The sequence below is a fragment of the Anguilla rostrata genome, chromosome 9 (assembly GCF_018555375.3).
Source record: "Anguilla rostrata isolate EN2019 chromosome 9, ASM1855537v3, whole genome shotgun sequence".
NCBI lineage: Eukaryota > Metazoa > Chordata > Actinopteri > Anguilliformes > Anguillidae > Anguilla > Anguilla rostrata.
In genome coordinates this window covers 18,956,375-18,974,187 of record NC_057941.1, presented here as the reverse complement: position 1 = coordinate 18,974,187, position 17,813 = coordinate 18,956,375, and the positions used below count along the sequence as shown (strand labels likewise).

Here is a 17,813-nt window from a genome sequence, read left to right as displayed (position 1 = left end):
CTTCATTTTGATAAAAATCATACAGTGGTTGTTTTTTTTTTTTTTTTTTTACCTGTGTGAGTCAAGGGGTTTCCACTTGAAGTTTTGATCAAATTGAAATATTTGCTGTGTGTGCAGAAGTAGCATGGTGAAATCTTGGGGAAAATGCTGTTAAATGGCTGAGTGCATAATAAAAGTCTAGAAATTGCCATTGAACCTTAGACATTTAGCTTAATTGACGTTTAAGATCATGGTGAACAATTAGGTCTCGGATTTTGTTGTCCTGCTCCCAACTGACATGGCTCCTTAAGTATGTGTCACTCCATCTGCCTGATTTCTCCATAATGGAGCTGGTGGGTTCATTCTTGTTGACCTTCTGAATGCATCTGTAGAAATGTATTTTCACCTTGGTTAGCTGTAATGTCATAGACTGGCGCCCAGTCCTGGGAGTGTTCACAAATGGCAACAAAGGCCCTGCGAACATTCCATGTTCAGAAAAGGTTGTGCTTGCACCATATACAAGAGTAATTATTAATATTTAATTCAGTCTTTCCTGAGGTAAAAAGAAATGGTGTTAAAAAGGCTTTCTCCTCCACATGTACATAAGGCTCCTGAGGTGGCTTTTTCTAGATGCTAGGCGACATTCCGCCTTTCTTCTCCAGTTGCTTCTAAGATGTTTGAAAAATGTCAGCTGCGCCCCAGGGTCGGTGTGCTGTTATGCCAGTCTCTTGGATAATAGGATTGAGGGGGTGCTAGGTTTGCAGGCATGTCTTCCGCCACAGGGTTTCTCAGCTTGCAGTATACAGTCTTCTTGCTTCTCACTGCTTCTCTAAGTTTTAACCTGTCAAACAGACTGTACAGAGAAATACGCTCTCTGCTTGCTCAGGGGTAATGATGTACCGTCTCGCAGTTCAGCATGGACTTGGCTTTCAGATGTTAACATAACAAATCAGAAAGAAGCAAATTATGCATCTTTATCAGAACAAATAAAATTATAAATGTATTTAATTTGTTTTGGCATATTCATAGCATTAATAGTATGTAGGCCTAGTTAAAGCGATATGCTAACAATCCAAATTTACCAGCAACACCTGTGCAAATGATAATTTCTCAAAAAATTACCTCAAATCAAAAAGGTGTTTCTTGCCCATTAACTCACGTCTCCACATCCAATAGATGTGACTGAGTGATCTATTGTGTGGCTGAGATTGGTTGGGAGATGATTTTAAATGTTTTATCGCCACGGCTGCCAGCAGGAGAGCTGTCGGCAGCTGCGGTTTTCTTCACATCTGCTGTCAATAGCGCACATCTTATGTGTTGCTGTGATTCTTGCATGTGCATGCAAACATTTTGATTGCCATTACTTAGAACTTAGAACTCACAGTGTGTAAAGGGCATATAATGGTATTGAACTACTGTGGGTTTGAAACGACAATGTTCGTGTGGTCACACCACACTTTGTTCACTACGTTTGAGTTACAGTGTTCTCCTGCCTGTGCATATGCTGGTGAAAGTCATTTTTCTGGCATGCTGGAATTATGTTCAATATCAGGTTTCAGGAGGCCAGCTGACTCGGAGTGCTTACTGCCAGAGCTATCGGAAAATGACCACTCAACATATTATGCTTGTTAAATGTTTCCTTGGACTGGTGGTGCGCAGATTGGTGAGTTTTTATAGTGTTTTGGTTGGCTGTTATAGCCGGCTCAGTGAATGGAACGAGCCAAGTCATGATTAAAATATACCTTATTGTGCGAAACAAACCCTGCACCTATTTCAACAAAATGTCAACGTCAAGAAGGCAGAAGACTTTTGATGGAAGACATGGACTTTTTTTCTGCTAGGTAGAAAATTACTTGCGTTTGGAGCTGAACCAAAATGGAAAGAAACAACTGGAGTCCCTGAGCGAGTTCTGTACTTTGAAACCATTCAGAAGGCCCTCAAAAAAGGCAAACGTGCACAACTAGCTACATAGTAGCAGCATCCTGAGGCGGTGACACTACAGCCTCACAGTCCCACTAAAGCCAGGTTGTAGCCGATAGCGTGTCAGGTTTTTTTGTCCTACTCTCGCCTGCCACTTTTGAGAATTGTATTATGTGCTTCCATCGTGAGAGGACACGCGCGTACCCTTTAGCGATACTGTCCTTGCTGAGAAGACATAGGCGCTGTTGTAGATAAGAGCATTGGCAGGTGTTTCAGGCTGGTGAACAGCTCCTGTTGTGATTACCTGCTGGGCAGCCGTGTCATGTGTGCCCCTGCATGCGGTGAATCCCATCGAAACGCTCTCTTTGATTCAGGCACCAGCTGTGCTTGTCTCTCACACCGTAGCCTTGCGGGTCCTGAGGTCCCCCTGCCCTTATTTCTCTTTTTATTTTTGCTTGAATTATTTATCTTGTGTGGTTTGGATGGCAGCCTTGCAGTTTACTTGAATTTTATTCTTTCCGGTGTGCCTTCTTGGTTATCACCCTGTCTGTGTTACGGATACTTATTTATCCTTCCTTGTCTATGAGGGTTGTAGTCTGTGTCTTGTGTTGTACTTAATGAATAACTTATTTCTGTTTGTTCCATATTAATTTTCCATTAAAAACCCACGCGGATGCTTTTGTGGATCTAGAGCTTTACTTGATAGTAAAAGGAGGTAGGTCAAGCTTGATGCTGCTATCGATCAAACGAAAAGACGCCCAAAAGTAACATGAATCTCAGAAGCAGTGCACACTGCTTTGGTCATGTGTTTCTCAACCTGGTTTTCCGTTTGGACCTGTCTGCTCTCTCTGGGCAGCCTGCTCACATTAACAGTGAGCCACAGTGCCGACCTCACTTGTCCTGTCACCATGGACACAGTATTGACCTGCGACTTCAGTCCAGGCCCTTTCCATCTGCCACGTGGTCATTGTTCCTATTATTCCTGATGGACAAAGTGCAGGAGTGGCAGTTTGCTGGGCTCGCTGGATCTAGTGATCAGGCAGGTCCGAAAGGGAACGGGACCATGTCTGCTGCTTTCGCCCCGTTTGTTCCCAGTGCACCACCTGCCACCCACCTAGCACCCCATTCTAAGACTGCCCCCTCCACCCCAGTCCAAATCAAGGAAAAAGGGAATAGGTTTCTGTATTATTCCATAACACCTTATCTGTGATTTTACAAGCAAAACGGAGGAAACTGTGACTGTGGGTTTGTTTAGACCTATGAAGGACTAAGTATGCAGTAGCTTATCCATACCTGCAACTTTCCCATTGTGTCATGCCAGAGATGGTTTCATCGCCACATACACCCAGTACATTAGAGAGGAGACAGTATTACCTGGGAACTATAAAGATTGCCACTGCTTTGCTTTTCCTCTTGTTTTATGAGAGCTGTCTTAGCCCTGTGCGCAGAATACATTCAGATAACCGCGTGGGAAGGAGGGAAATGACACTACTTCTTTAGTGGTTAGGAGAGAAGAGCTAGAGCTACCTAGCGAGCATGAGATACTGCTGGTACACCTGTACATTCCTGATTGAATTTACCTGAGACAGATTGAACAGTAGGTTTATACTGGTGGACGTGAGTGCAGAAGGAAAGGGATCGATGGAGTGAGCAGCAGGAGACATTTATCTTGTCCAAATAGGATAGTGTGCTGTGTAGCGGCAGATACAGATTGCCTCAGAAAACTGGGACTGGGCTTAGCAGCACTAAACTAAATGTATTTATTGGGATAGAAGAACTCTTTTCCAAGTAATGAATTTTCTCAGTCAGCGTCTTTAAACTGTGATCATTGTTTTGTTGTCATGCGATGGGCTTCCTGACTATTGGTACAAGATCAGACTTAATCAATTTAAAATGTAGGCTACTTTTGAATATCTGCTATGTCATTGGTGTTTTCTTCCATATCAGCAGCAATGAAGGATGCATGCTTGTAAGTGGTGTAATATGTGTTTTTTAAAGGTATAATTATTGATGGTCTCACTAGCCCAGGGAATGCTTCTTTTTTTGAAGGCAGGACATTTCAGAATGTTTGTTTTACACTAATTCACTTTCTTTCTGATAAAAATAACAATATTTGCCATAATATGCCAGCTAGGGGTGTACAGAGACGTCATTGTCTGTATCTGTATCTGTTCAACCAACAAAATTATCTGTCTGTGTATCTGTATTCGGATAAAAGACCGGAAGTCACGTTAAATGGGGCAAATGTTTTATTTTCTAACCTAATATTCATTAACAATGTAATTGCTGTGCCTTCAAAGAATCAAATCAATTTAATATTGGCATATAATTCATTATGAAATATATTTCCACATTCTCATACTGTACTTTTCATCTCTCTCTCTCTCTCTTTGTATTTTTAACTAAACTAAGTTTTATGAACTGTCTGAACCCCCCCTTAACTGGGGACATTGAACAATCAGAAACTGGAAAAAATGTTTTATAAATTGAAATATTCTGTTTTGCATTGGAAATAGAAACTAGTTACAGTAAAGATAAATAGAAAAATTTGAAGGGAATAATCTTAAATTCCAATGATGCTGCGTACGCGTTTCTTGATGTGTTAACGTTACTGTAGTTCGTTAGGGAAACGTGATTTAGGCTACTACTTTACAACAGTAATTACATAACGGTAATACATGAACTTTTTTGCCTTTCATTTTTTAAAACCTATTTAAACCTTTTTTAACCTATTTTTACAGATAAAATGCCACATAAAATGAAAATGACAAAACATATAAAAAAAAGCCTCTGACACATCCTAGCTATAACATTTAAGAAGCAGTATGTAACATTATGTAGCTGTATCTATTTTTAAAGTTGGATTAATTGAATACCCTATGGGCAATATACAGTTTTGAGAAAATGGCTGTTAAAGGGAACTTTAAACGCTAGTGGCCAATGAATTCGAAGAGTTCTACTCGTCTTTCGTCCACCCAAGTGACAGCAAAGTGACAGAAATAGCCATATATGGTCATTCTAGCAGTATGCTCCAGGAAACAAGCTTTTTAACGATAGGCTATATGATTCAACTAGGTCAGTTTTAAAACCGCAGAGGCATTTAATCATAAAAGATGCTATCATAAGCTCATTTTATGCTTTGTGTACTTGACAATGGTGTTATAATCTAAACTATTTATAACGATTATTTATCTTTAGTTTGTTCATTTTAGGAAACTATAGAAGTTATCGAAGCAAAATATCAAAATCGACATATGGAACCATAATCATCGTTTTTGACGTTGGTGCCTCCCCTTAAACTGCTTTTGAATGCTGGATTTTGTAGCGCATTGATTTTAGAACTTTTAAAAGGCCGAGATATCCCTTTACTGAGAAAAACAAAAAAAAACCTGGACTGGAAGAGAAAAACTGATGGAAAAATAAAACCTGGACTGGAAGAAATAAAACCTGGACTGGAAGAAAAACAAAAAAAAAACCTGGACTGGAAGAAATAAAACCTGGACTGGAAGAAAAACAAACTGGACTGGAAGCTAGCTGGGATAACAAGCATGCCGCGACACCTTTCTGACCTAAAACCAAAAATTTTAGTATTGGCTAGGTGACTAGTGACTTTAAACTTTATTGAGAAACTACAGAGCCCCCTAAGGGTCATGGTGGGGATTTTATTTTATTTTTTTTTAGCTACTTTTGCACAAGGCAGCTGGTATGTGCCGAATTTCCAGATACTCTCTCTCTCTGCCTGTGTAACGTTAGATAGAGACTATGAGAACTCGACATGGAGCTGACTTCCCCCCCCCCGAATCCGAAATAATAACGAACAACTTCGTGTAGAAGAAATATGTTTCCATCGCATTATTTGTGCTTTCCCGAATACAGTATTGGGATTTGGATACATCCCTAATGCCAACGCACAATAATTACATAATGAAAGTATGTCGCTCTTTATTTTATGACACTTCACAAAAAGCGGGATGAAATATCAGGATTAGTGGGATGCAGTAAGCTACAAATAATGTTTTGGTGTTCAAGACAAATTATTGCCACGCAAGCTAATAGTAATTTAAAAATCCAAGTTACTATTTCAGTTTCAATTTAGGCTACTCATGTTAAGAAAATTAGCTAGATCTTGATATCTCATTTTTTATTTATTTTTTCGCAGTGCTGCTAACGGCTGTGTAAATATGATCAATCAACCACACAAATATCAGACAAAGAAAGACAATTGGCTAAGAGGAATAGTAATAATTTTGTGGTTTATGTCTGGATCATCGCCCATTGCAATATTTAAAAAAGACTATGGAATATCTGCGTTTATGAAATGCATTGTATTTTCCACCCTGCATTTTGGCTCTTTTTCCTGTGTAAAAACCACAATCTTGAGTTAACACGAGCGCTCTTTATATGCTTGCGATAGCATACTGTACCTGTGTTAGTTCCAGGTAGTTGGGAACAGGAGATTATATTGTGTGAATCTGCCTTTGTAGTTCATGGAGAGGGCAGCGCTGTGCAGACATCCTCACTGTGTGCAATGTGCACTGGACTGCTGTGCGTTTCTGAGCAGTGTTCTGGCTCACGGCGAGCGCCTCTTGATGCCCTGGCATTACTCCAGCCCTCTGACTCACAGACTTGAACCAGACCCAACTTGGCAGGGATTAGTTTGGTGCTTACATTAGAGTGGTACCTGCAGTGGAGCCTGGGTTCGAGCTGGGAGTCCTCTTTGATTTGAGCTCCGGTTGGGGGAGGGAGGCTGGTGCGTAGGGCTCAGAATGATGGAATGTGTTGGCCAGAATTCACCGCTTTTCCATGGTTTTGCTGCTCTGATCAAGATTCTGGGAAGGAGACCCCTCAGGGAGACTGTTCTGACCTAGTAGAAGCTATTCAGATGGACAGGGGGACTTGGAAACTGTTTGGAAGTGGTGTTGATCACTGTGTTTGCATGAACTGTAAGCTATGTTGATGTGTTTTTTTATGATTCAATATGTTGCCTTTTGTGTCTGAAATGCAGCCACATTTAATAAGGGGATTGTTGTAAACGCGTGCTATTTATGAAATAACATTACCCTTACCATTGGTGGTAATCCTATGATTGTAACTGTTAATAGGCACAAAAGAGAAGCTTCCAGCCTGTACAATAAGCATGGATACACACACACACACACACACACGTACACATGATTCTTCAGAAACGTGTTATAAAAATGAAAGTATGTTACACAATCAACCCAGGAGTTCAAATTCAGTGGGGCATCACTCTTGTACCTGAGTTTTACACAGGCATTGGAGAAGAGGTGCCTGGGTAGTCATACACTAGATTTGGGGATAGGTTTGGGGATAGGGCCTGAGTGGTATGGGATTTTTTGGTTCCAACCTTTAGCCTACTAATAAGTAAGCTGGTGTGTTCTGTTAAGTAACATAAATAGACTGACTTACAATCCTTATCCTTTTTTAATTGAAGAATCAGTTTTCTGTGGGATAAGTCATCCTGTGATTTGCTGGCAAGAATGCAAGTGTAAATTATTTGGACTTATTGTCCAAAATGCATATTTTATTTCACATTTTGCCTTTCTTATGTTTTATGACAACCTTATAATTATGATACGATGATCAATACCTAATTTGTGAGGGCTTGTTTAACTTGTTCCATTTATTATGAAAAGTATCATTTTGGTCCACATTTGGATCATGCTCTCATATTGTCAGATTTTCCAAGATGACTGCTAACATCATATTTGTGTGAACCCCTTTTAAAAATTGTTTTTGCAAGCACATAGATAAAATCTATCAAACCATTTGTAATCTTTGTCGAGTCCCCCTCTGTAGTGATTTGGCCAGTGTATTGGGGGTTAGTGATTGAGGGTGGTGCATGTTTGTGCTTTAGCTATGTTCTCTTGCTTATGCAATATTCGCTGCCAGCTCAGCAGACAAAGACTGTGCATTCCATGTCACTTTCCTGTGTTATTCCCCTTGCAAAGAGAGCCTCTGTTCTTCTTTATCAAACGATTGTTCGATATTCAGATGCTATTTGAATTTGTTTTAAAAAATGACATTTGAGCGTGAAAATTAACATTCGAACGTGAAAGGGAAAAAAATTCAGTGGGTCTCATTGCTGCTGTCTTCCTTTCAATTTGGGTTGTGTTAAACCAAAAATAAAACTTACAGTTTAGTGACTCCTCTGTTGAAAATGAAAGTCACTGGGTAATAGGCTCATTGCTATGCTGTTATTTGATGGATATGGCACTTTCATTTCATCCCTGATTCCTTTGGAATCGTAATGCGTCTTCCTCCGCTGGGAATATAGTGAAGAATAAGAGATTGGCCCTGGCCTCTTTGCAAGTGGACCATCTGGTTATTTTGGTTATCTTTTTTTCCACGCTAGCATTTAGGGAGTTCTAGCATTTCGGCAGGATTGTGTTAAAACTATGCCGATCGTATGTCCCTCTCCAAACAGTCCAAGAAAGTGCTTTTCACTTTTTAATAGCACTTTATTGCAAATTGTGAATTTGAATCATATTTCTTTTTATTCACATTTCTCACAATTGTGTTTCCCAACATGCAGAAAGCTTTGACTGCTTGGATCGTAGGCGCTCAAGGCCTCCCGTGAGCTTGCCGTTGCGCTCGCTGAAACACGGAGCAATTTCCCCAAGAACAGTCTGTAACCTTTTACATTCCTGCTCATCGTGCTGAGCTAGTGTTCCCTCAACCATGTAACCTTGTAGAGACTTGCACACCAGTTTTCATTTTGAAGGCGCTGCATCCGTGCCTCTGCAGTTTGCCCACATCTTGTTGGGGGGGGGGGTTCAGCATCCGTTAGTTATGTCAGCAATAAATTGGAAATTTAGTTCTGTGATTGCTTTGAGTAAACCGGCTGCTTCGATTTTCACGATGGCACAGTTAGTTCTGGTGGTTTTGATTTCTGTCAGTAACTCAAAGTGTGTAGAACGATTTCGGTATCACAGTCACAGTTTCAAGGTGGCCAGGTGATCCAGTAACGTATTTAAAAATTTCTCCGGTATGGTGAGCGGCTACAGTGGGCTTTCTCAAACGTGTACTTTTCTGGTGTTGAGTCCAGCATCTGGAAGCTCTTCTAAAACTAAGTTGGTGAGTGACAGGGTGTCACAGTGTTTTCGGTGCTTGACATTGACAGCAGCCTCTTATATCTTGTAGTTTTGGTTTACAGATAATGGAAAATATTATCTATATAAAGGTGATGGAAATATTTCCTGTTGGATCTTTATTACTATTCACTTTAATTGAGAGCCATGACTCTCCTCACAATTGTACTCATTATCTCTAATTTTATTTTGCATGTCATGTGAGGTGTAGCCTATGTATAATTTTTTAGAACTGTAGTGAAACCTTGCCCGAGTGCCGTGTTTTGTCTCAAGATTCAAGTATTGTAATAAAGACAGTAAAGGTCCACTGCCTGGCTATCAGTTGAAACTGTCGGACCCCTCAAAGGCAATTTATTTGAGACAAGAAATTCAATAATGTCTATAATTGTAGACCCATAAAGTCGGTTTTGAGCAAGCTGATCAGCATTAACTAGTGTTGAAATGTTCCTGCCTGTGGATTGTCGCAGTTGTTCTTTCCAAATGGCCACATGTCTGATGCTTTTTATTGTTAGCATGCCCCCCAAATCCTTTTGCCTTATCATTAGTGTGCTTCCAGTTGCAAAACCCAGTCCTCGTAAAAGCTGAATCGCTCCCTCCAAATTTACGACATGGAAAACAGAAAGCAGTATCTGCTTTTTGTGAATACTCAAACCAATCTCTCCCAAAAATTATCAGTAGCAGTCATTCTTAAACTGTTGCTTAGGGAATGGTTTGAGGCAAACCTGAACTGGCTGGTCATTACCAAGGTCCTCAGCCACAGTGGAGGGAACTTCGTCTGAGCTCTGGCTGCATCTGGGATGAGGTAGAACCGACTGCACCTCATTTTTATCTGGGTTGACAGCATCGGTTGGTTGGGCCCCATGTAGCCTATATCCAAATAGTTTAGGCTGGTTTGGTCCTGTGAATTAGGTGTATTTTTTATGCATCCATTTCTGATATCCATGTTTATAATTCTAGCCAGCTAGCAAACTCATGCAGCGCCTTTGGCTGACATCAAAAATCCTTTTCGCCAAAACTGTCCAGTCCAGTTGAAGGGGCAACGCCCCCTTTGGACTCCCGTGGTACTGGGCCCTTGACCAGGGTTGACAATTAGTATGCAACCATGCATGCATGGCAAAAAGAGAAAAATGCACTTATCTATCTTTAGGTATGTAGGCCTATCTATATTTAGGTACACTTTTCCTTATGACAAAATTGTCAAATATTTTAATATTTTCCGAAGTGCATGCGTACTTGCATACCATTTATGTCAAACCTTGATTATAACCGTGTACTGTGTGTAGGCCTAGATCCTAAGCCATGTGCAGTGTTCATGTTAACAGTTTTTTCAACCGGACTGCGTTCATGTTTATGTTCAAATAAAATGTACGTATGCTAATTATGTCTCTCATTGCATTGGTTTGCCCTCTTGTGGACATAACGCGCAATTAACTAGCCTGAAAATTGGTCAAATTCTGGCCCGTAATTCAAAAATTAAAATTGTAGTATGTGTATAATGTGCTATGGATCTTTTAAGGTCGTTCATTATTAAATGTTAAGTAAGGTCCATTTATCCAACCTTTGAACTCAGCTGTCTTTGCTTTTGCTAATTTTTCTTTGGTTTGTTTGTTTGCTTTGTTTTTTTGTCTGCTGTTTTACTTTGCTTCCTGCTGTGTCCCATTATAATCGTGACCTCTTGCTGTATTATTTTTCAGATTGCATTTCCATTCCCTACATTAGCTTTTCCAAGAATGGCCAGCGGGCACCCCACTGACAAATTCAGTTTCTTGTACCAACCTGAAAGCTGTCAAAACTTGAAGAGGTCAGTGTAGAACCACTTGAATACTTTTGATGTGCGACCATGTGTCTGTGGTGGCTTAGTCCACGGCAGCAGTGTTTACAGGGTGATTGTTAACATTCAAAATGAAACGAGACAGATTTTATTGTGTCTGAACTGAATCGTGTTAATTATAACAATGTTTAATAAATTAGCTAATTATTTAAAAACACTTGATGCTTTGTTTAGCTCATACATTTGAATCTATTTATTTGTATTAATTTGTAGTTTATTAACTTGCTCAATGCCCGCAGATAACTTGTTGGTACTGAATAAACCAAGTATTTTATTTGAATCATTTGCCAGCTAATGTACGATTCTGTGTTTCTAGCTTTTTTGGAATCAGATTAAATGTAGGCCTAGGTCCTGAGAATGTGGGAAAACTGCCAAACTGCTTTGCTCATTTTCATTGATTACCTTTGAATGTCTGTATTTTTATGGTGCTGATTTTTGCATATTGTGCCATCCATGCATCCATCCATGCATCCATCCATTATCTAACCCGCTTATTCCTGGTCACGGTTGCTGGGGGGCTGGCACCTGTCCCAGCATGCATTTGGCAAGAGGCAGGCCTACACCCTGGACAGGTCGCCAATCCATTGCAGGGTGCTACTTGGAAGGTTATGGGCTTAAACCCACTGTACCCGAGTGAGGCAAAACCAACTGTGCTGAGGATTATTCTATGCTTAGTCATAGCCCCCTTTCTGGTATAGCCCGGACACAGTTAGGCTGTTAGGGGGTCCCCTTACGCCCAGAGCCACATATGTTTACTGACCGATTCGCTCAGGAGGCCCACTCATGTTGATAAAATGCAGGTCATTTGTGGTTCATTTAACAAGCCAATCTACTGTTAGGGAATGTTGGGTTTATTTCTACAAGACATACATCTGTTTGCTTTCACTGTAGTGTTCATGTAATACGCTGTGTGTATTTAGCCTGGTAGGTACATATCTGTTTGGGTCCCTGTACACCAGCTCATTTTTCAGTTTTTTCTGCATTGTATCTGCTAATACTGTTCATCACAGGCAAGACAACAGCTGAGTCTCATGGTTTTATCTAACAGATTCTGACTATTTTTATTTATACCTGGATAAGTGTTTTTCTTTGCAATTTTTGTCTACACTTCACTGCTGAAATGGTGAGGAATGATGCCACCTTGCTTTTAACGCCCAGAACATGCAGCAAATTGAGGCTTGTGAGTGGTTGGCCTCATTGCACAATAGCAAAGCAGTAGACTGACCATTCAACTGGTGGGCAGCTAATCTAAAAGACAGTCTTTACAGTTTGTGTGAAGTGCTTGTTAGTTTCCTTTTGAGGTCTGAAAGCTTCACTTCTAGTCTGAGAAAATTATGTTTTTCTCTTTCTTATGTAGGGGAAAGAAAGTGACTGTTGGAAGACGTGGGTGATGCAGGCATTGTCCTGGGTGACAATGATTTGAGCTCCTGCCTCTCACTACAATAGAGGGATTTTGCATTTCCTTTAAATCATGATTTTAATGTGGCTCTGACCAAGCTTAACAATGGTGTGCTGAAGACTGTGCTGGTCCTTGGATTTGATTAGCAAAAAAATGTTTAGTTGATGAAGATGATATTTTCTGATGGTTAGTCTTAATTTCCTAGCTGTACTAATGGAATTGCCTGTAGCATGTACTGCTTTTCAGTAGCTCTGGAGCTGATTGACACGATGTCACAATGAAGTTTGTTACCCTTGCCTGTTTTTAATGTGCCTGATGACTTAGCTCTGCTAAAATGTTGTGTAAAGGCAACAAAGCCCATCTGAAGAGGAGCTGTTTGTTTCTCGCCATAACAGCCAAACTGTTCATCATGAGAGAGAAGGTCTGATGCAAGAGTCTGCTTTCTACACATGCACCAGACACCGTAGCCTATTGTGGCAGGGGAAGCCATTGCAGGCGCGCTCTTGATCACTGCAGTCACGGTCCTGCAGCCCCCATGCATGGCGCTGATGCCATAATAACCAGGCTGGAATGTGATGTGTTGGTGTAGTTTACCGCCACAGACGGTTGGCGTCCTTAAATCAGGTGGAATGCACTTCTATTCACAGGAGTGCCTCAAAAATCCAGACTTGTCTTCTTATCAGAACTATCCATCTCCCCTTATCCTTTCATCTTAGAGATTTATCTGTCCTCGGCCTCCTTTCATATAGCAGTATAATAAACACGAGCTATCCATCCATCCTGTATGTCTACTGTATATCTGCCTGTCCTCTCTATGCCTGTCTTGTTACATAAGCTAAGATATATCTATCCCACGTGTTTTCAGTTTTCACATTTTTATATATTTCTCTGGTGTCTCCTTGGCTCCATGTAGCAGTTGCACCTTGTAAGCATGGATGCCTGTACAAGTAAATCTTTTTGTGCACTGCTGTCTTCACTGTAGAGTGCTCCTAGCAGGTTTAAACATAACTGTTTGAAGTGCAAATGGGAAACCTGTGCGCTCTGTAGTGGTGTTTTCTCCAGGGTAGGCTGTGCCTTCCTGTGGGATGTGCTGTAGATGTATTCCCTGTGCTTATCCCCAGGGCAAAGTGCATTGGGGCCTGTTTGCTGAATGCTGAATTTGATGTGGCAACTACAGTGCTGAGGCCTACAGAGTCTCAAGCTACTTAACATTGTTACATATATCTTTACTGCATTTTTTAATATGTTTTTTCTTCTTTTTTTTGTAAAAAGGAAACTGAAGTAAGGCGCACAAAGCATACTGCATCAGCTTTGTGTGAAGTGATTTTTCCGGGGGGGGGGTTGTTACCCCTCTCTGGACTCTCTTGCTGGTCTTGAGCTTAATCTCAGGTTTTTTCCCCCCATAGCTGCATTCCTGTTCTGGTGCATTTCTGATGTTCTGTCCCTTAGTAGATACAACGCTATCACTTCGGCCCATAGTTTTGCGCCTGCATACATTCAAGCTACTGGTATGATAGTTGACTTGGTAGCCATGTAGAAGGCCTTCTTGGCTATAATGGTAGCTAACAAGGTTATCTCCCTAGCTATTTAGCAGTTGTGAATTACTTTTAATAGGTAACATTAGCTAGATATCTAGTTAGCAGTTGTTAATTATGCTAGATATCTAATGTTGTCTAGTGTAATTCACAACTGCTAGCAAGCTTGCTTTTCTAGCCAGCAGGCTATTAACAGGCAGTAATTTCCTTCGTGTACGCATGTGATAGCGTTGTATCTAATAAGGGGTTGTTATATCACGATGGCACTAGAACCAGAAGCGGGGATGACACCAGTGTCAAGGATGCAGCTAGCGTTGTTACACCGGCTCTATGTATCATCATAATTTGATAGTTCATAACTCAATGAATAATAAAGCTGGTTCAAAACCCCAAATGATAAAGCCATTTTATTTGTTTTATTTATTTTTTGGCTGATCCTGAGAATTCCATTTCTGTAGATACATGGTCTATGAATGACATTGACCATTTGCATTGTGTTTGTATGCATGTATGTTTAAGCCATATTTATAGGCTCTTTAATATGCTCTACTTAAGTGCTTTCTTTGGTGTTTTTTTGTAGAAAGAGGTATTGTGTGTTGAACAAGTTGAAAGTTTATTGCAAACATGAACTGTGTCTCCCTATGACTGCTGATTATTTAATTACTGGTCAAGTTTCTTCCTGAAGGCTCCATTGTTTTAAATGTGATTTCTCTCAATTTTCAACTTGTTCTTTATGTCTCCTCTATCAGCAAGGGTCGACTGTCTTCCACCATGAACCCTGTTTACAGTCCCGTTCAGCCAGGGACCCCATACGGCAACCCCAAGAACATGGCCTTCACAGGTGAGTGGAACTTGGGTGCCAAACCATTGGTTCTGGCTTGTGGTTCATGCGGTTTTGGGTGGTTTAAAAAAAGACAGAGGGCAGATATGATTACGTAGTTTACTGCCACCGCTTTCATTAAATATACTGCTCTTTCCTTGGACACTGTTGACAGTGTTTGCAGGGTTTGTTTCATCCATCAAAGGGTAAATCGGCCCTTGTCGGTCTGTTCAGTCGGTTTGAATAGCAATTTGTGCGATAGTATCTGCTGAGCAGTGGTTCAACTGAAATTGATACCTTTTAACCTACAAGGTAGTTCAAGCAAAATATGCGAAGAAAATTATAAGCCACAAAATAATGCACCTCTTGTAAAAGTATGCATTCACTCTTGTTCTGAGGTCTGTAGGGTATTTACTAAAAATGATCATGGAAACTGGCCACAAGTTATTGCTTTAAATATTGCTAGCTGATGCTTATTCCTATTTGATTGTTCTGACATTGTTTTTATATTCACATGCTAACCCAATAGCCTACCGTTTCCATTTCTTGTTTCTTAATATGGTAATATCTAATTTATCTTGCAAATAAACTGTTTCTTTAGATATTTTTCCACAAATGTTTGGAACATGGTCATTGTTCAATTTCAGCATGAATGTGCATTAGCGAAGAGGGGGATTCTAGTCAAACTTCCCTGATGCTCTTGCAGAAAGTGATGATTACATAAAACCTTTGTTTTTATTGTTTAGATCCTGTGTGGTGTTGGACAATTGCATTACAGTGAACATAGAGCCTGCAGCTTGCTGTAAATCCAGTTAATAACAAAATTAAATTTCTGCTGAGGATGTTATTGAATTCAGTAATGTGTGACTCAGAACTTATTGCTGGAAGGACAACAGTAACTAGACTGCAAACATATTGTTTCATCAAATGCATTTTGATCCTACAGTGTGTGGACAACTATATAATATATAGATAGCTGCAGGAGGAAGTTAAAGGTGCCCAATGACGTACACAGTTTTTGTTGCCTTCCCTCCTGTCTACTCGGTGTGGGGGTGAAAACGTTCTTCCAGTATATTGTTCCAGATTCCTCCTATTCTTTGATTGTGCCATTTGCCTTCCCTTGCTGTTTTTTTTGTATAAGAACTCCTAGGGACCTTTTTTGGTGACAACACAAGCACGAACGTGCCTGGGCACAAGTGGAATTGCTAGTTTCGTCTCATGGAAACAGAATATGTCTTTCTGCCTGTGCCAGGTTCGGTAGTTTTGTGGTCTGCAGTAAACCCATTTGCATCAGTGTGGGGTGGGTGACGCAATAGGGGACGGATCAGTAAAACATTTGGCACTGCAAGTTTGATGCGGAATAATATGTTTAAATTTAAATCAAACCAAACCCGTTCATTCAGACGCTTTTTGTGTTATTTTGGCGTCGTTATGAATGTGCCACATATGAATGCATATAACACAGATGCGAGAAATATTCTATTTCAGTTTTAATATTTGATATGCATACTGTGTTCAGTTATGCAGTCAAATTCCGGCTATTTAGGCAATGCATCTGTATGGGATTCATAGTGTAAGCTACTTGAATAGGAGACGCAAGCTGGTAGACCGACTTTACACTCATCAAATAGTGTAAGATGGGCATCTGTTTGGCAGTGTTAGGTGAATCTCTGGAATGTTGAAAATGTGTTTCAGTATGGGTCGGGTGCTACATTACAATACAGCCCCCAGGAAGTCCGTGTGTTCTCCTTACCGTGCTGTGTTCTACACAACATAGCCATACACCTTAGATGTGACATAGACCTCAATGGACATATTACAGGACTTTTATACAGAGAGAGTGCCATGTGACAATTGTGATGTAGATTGCAGAGGCACAGAGTGCATGAGAGAGCAGGGCTGAGGTGTCTGTTTCCCTGTTGAGTTTCATTAATCTTATCAAGTGCATGCTTAAAGTGCATGAAACTTGGTAGATGTGGTGAAATTTGTTTATTTGTAGTAGTGGTATTAAAAATTGACAGCAAAGAAACAAAAATGCTGTGGTAACTTCAAAGTAAACATGCTGTCTTTGTTCCTGTCCTCTGATTTGCAAGCTTGATGTCTGCTAAGTTGGAACAGCAGCAGCAGCTGCATGACGGAAAGACTGAGTGGAGTCAGCTGCCTCCTGCCTGTCAGTTGCCTGCACAATTGTTCACTGAAACCAGTAATAGTTTTTAGCACTGGCATATAAAATATGTTTTGTTTGAGGGGGAAAATACATATTAAAATGAAAACTATTCAGTCTCACCTTTCTTTTGATATCATGCTTAATGGTTCATGGAGATGCTCGTAACATTCTCTCTAACACGCTTGCTCTTCAGCCCATGACGAAATAGCATCTGGCTGTGGCGCTAACGCACTGTTTTAAAATGGAAGGAAATGGGGTGATCAAACTGGCCATAATGAAACCCCCACAACACCCACACTTAATTTATTCTTTTGAACCAGCCTTTTACAACTCGCCACAATTGCGCTAATGCTTAGAGTCATGAAATAACCGATATTGAGTTGGTCACACCCTAATTTGCCAGCAGTTACCACTAGCATTCGACAGTTGCACCGCTTGACTGCGAATATACGGCCCTTTTTGTGCATTTATTTATTTGCTGCTCTCAGTTGAAGATGACTGAGGCTGTAGTCCTGATTAATTTACTAGCTGTGTGGAACCGCGTGGTGGTTGGTTTTACAAGCGCAGGATAGTGTTTAAAGTGCTCCCCCACTGACAGAGCCATCACTCCACTTGGGTCCCTGCGCTTTGCTTTCTGTTTGGACTCCTGTAGGGATGAGGTACGGCGTGTGCGATACTTCTGTCTCTACAAGAATGGTTCTCACTATACTGTTGAGTTTTTGAAGCGCTGCACTGACATTGTGTATGGCAGTTAATAAAATTAATCCAGTCTGAGTTATTTTGCAATAGAAACTGTGGATATCATTACTGTATTTACATATATTCAGGACACCATATCAAATAAAATACAGTATGTATATAAACTAAGCTACGAGGCTAGACAACAATGTATATGGTTTTATTTCAAGGCAGTTGTCCCAACTTTTCTGTGTCAATAATCTTTATGTCACTGGTTGGTTGACAGTGCTCAAACATTGTCAAAAATCAGCATGTATCAATGTCTATAGCCAAATTGCTGTCAGCTGATGTCATGTATGCTTTTCATCAAAG

At 40.4% G+C, this 17,813-nt stretch overlaps 1 protein-coding gene across 3 annotated transcripts in view; it reads left to right on the top strand.

The window, feature by feature from the left end:
- LOC135263193 (protein FAM168A-like) overlaps positions 1-17,813 on the top strand; it is a 41,050-nt gene that overhangs the window by 3,302 nt on the left and 19,935 nt on the right. For 2 of the 3 annotated variants that reach the window (XM_064350912.1, XM_064350910.1), the window contains exons 2-3: positions 10,706-10,812; positions 14,526-14,617. In XM_064350912.1, the coding sequence (XP_064206982.1) occupies positions 10,742-10,812; positions 14,526-14,617 (163 nt within the window). In that variant the 5' untranslated portion in view covers positions 10,706-10,741. The remainder of the gene's footprint in view (positions 1-10,705; positions 10,813-14,525; positions 14,618-17,813) is intronic. The other variant, XM_064350911.1, reaches the window with a different exon arrangement.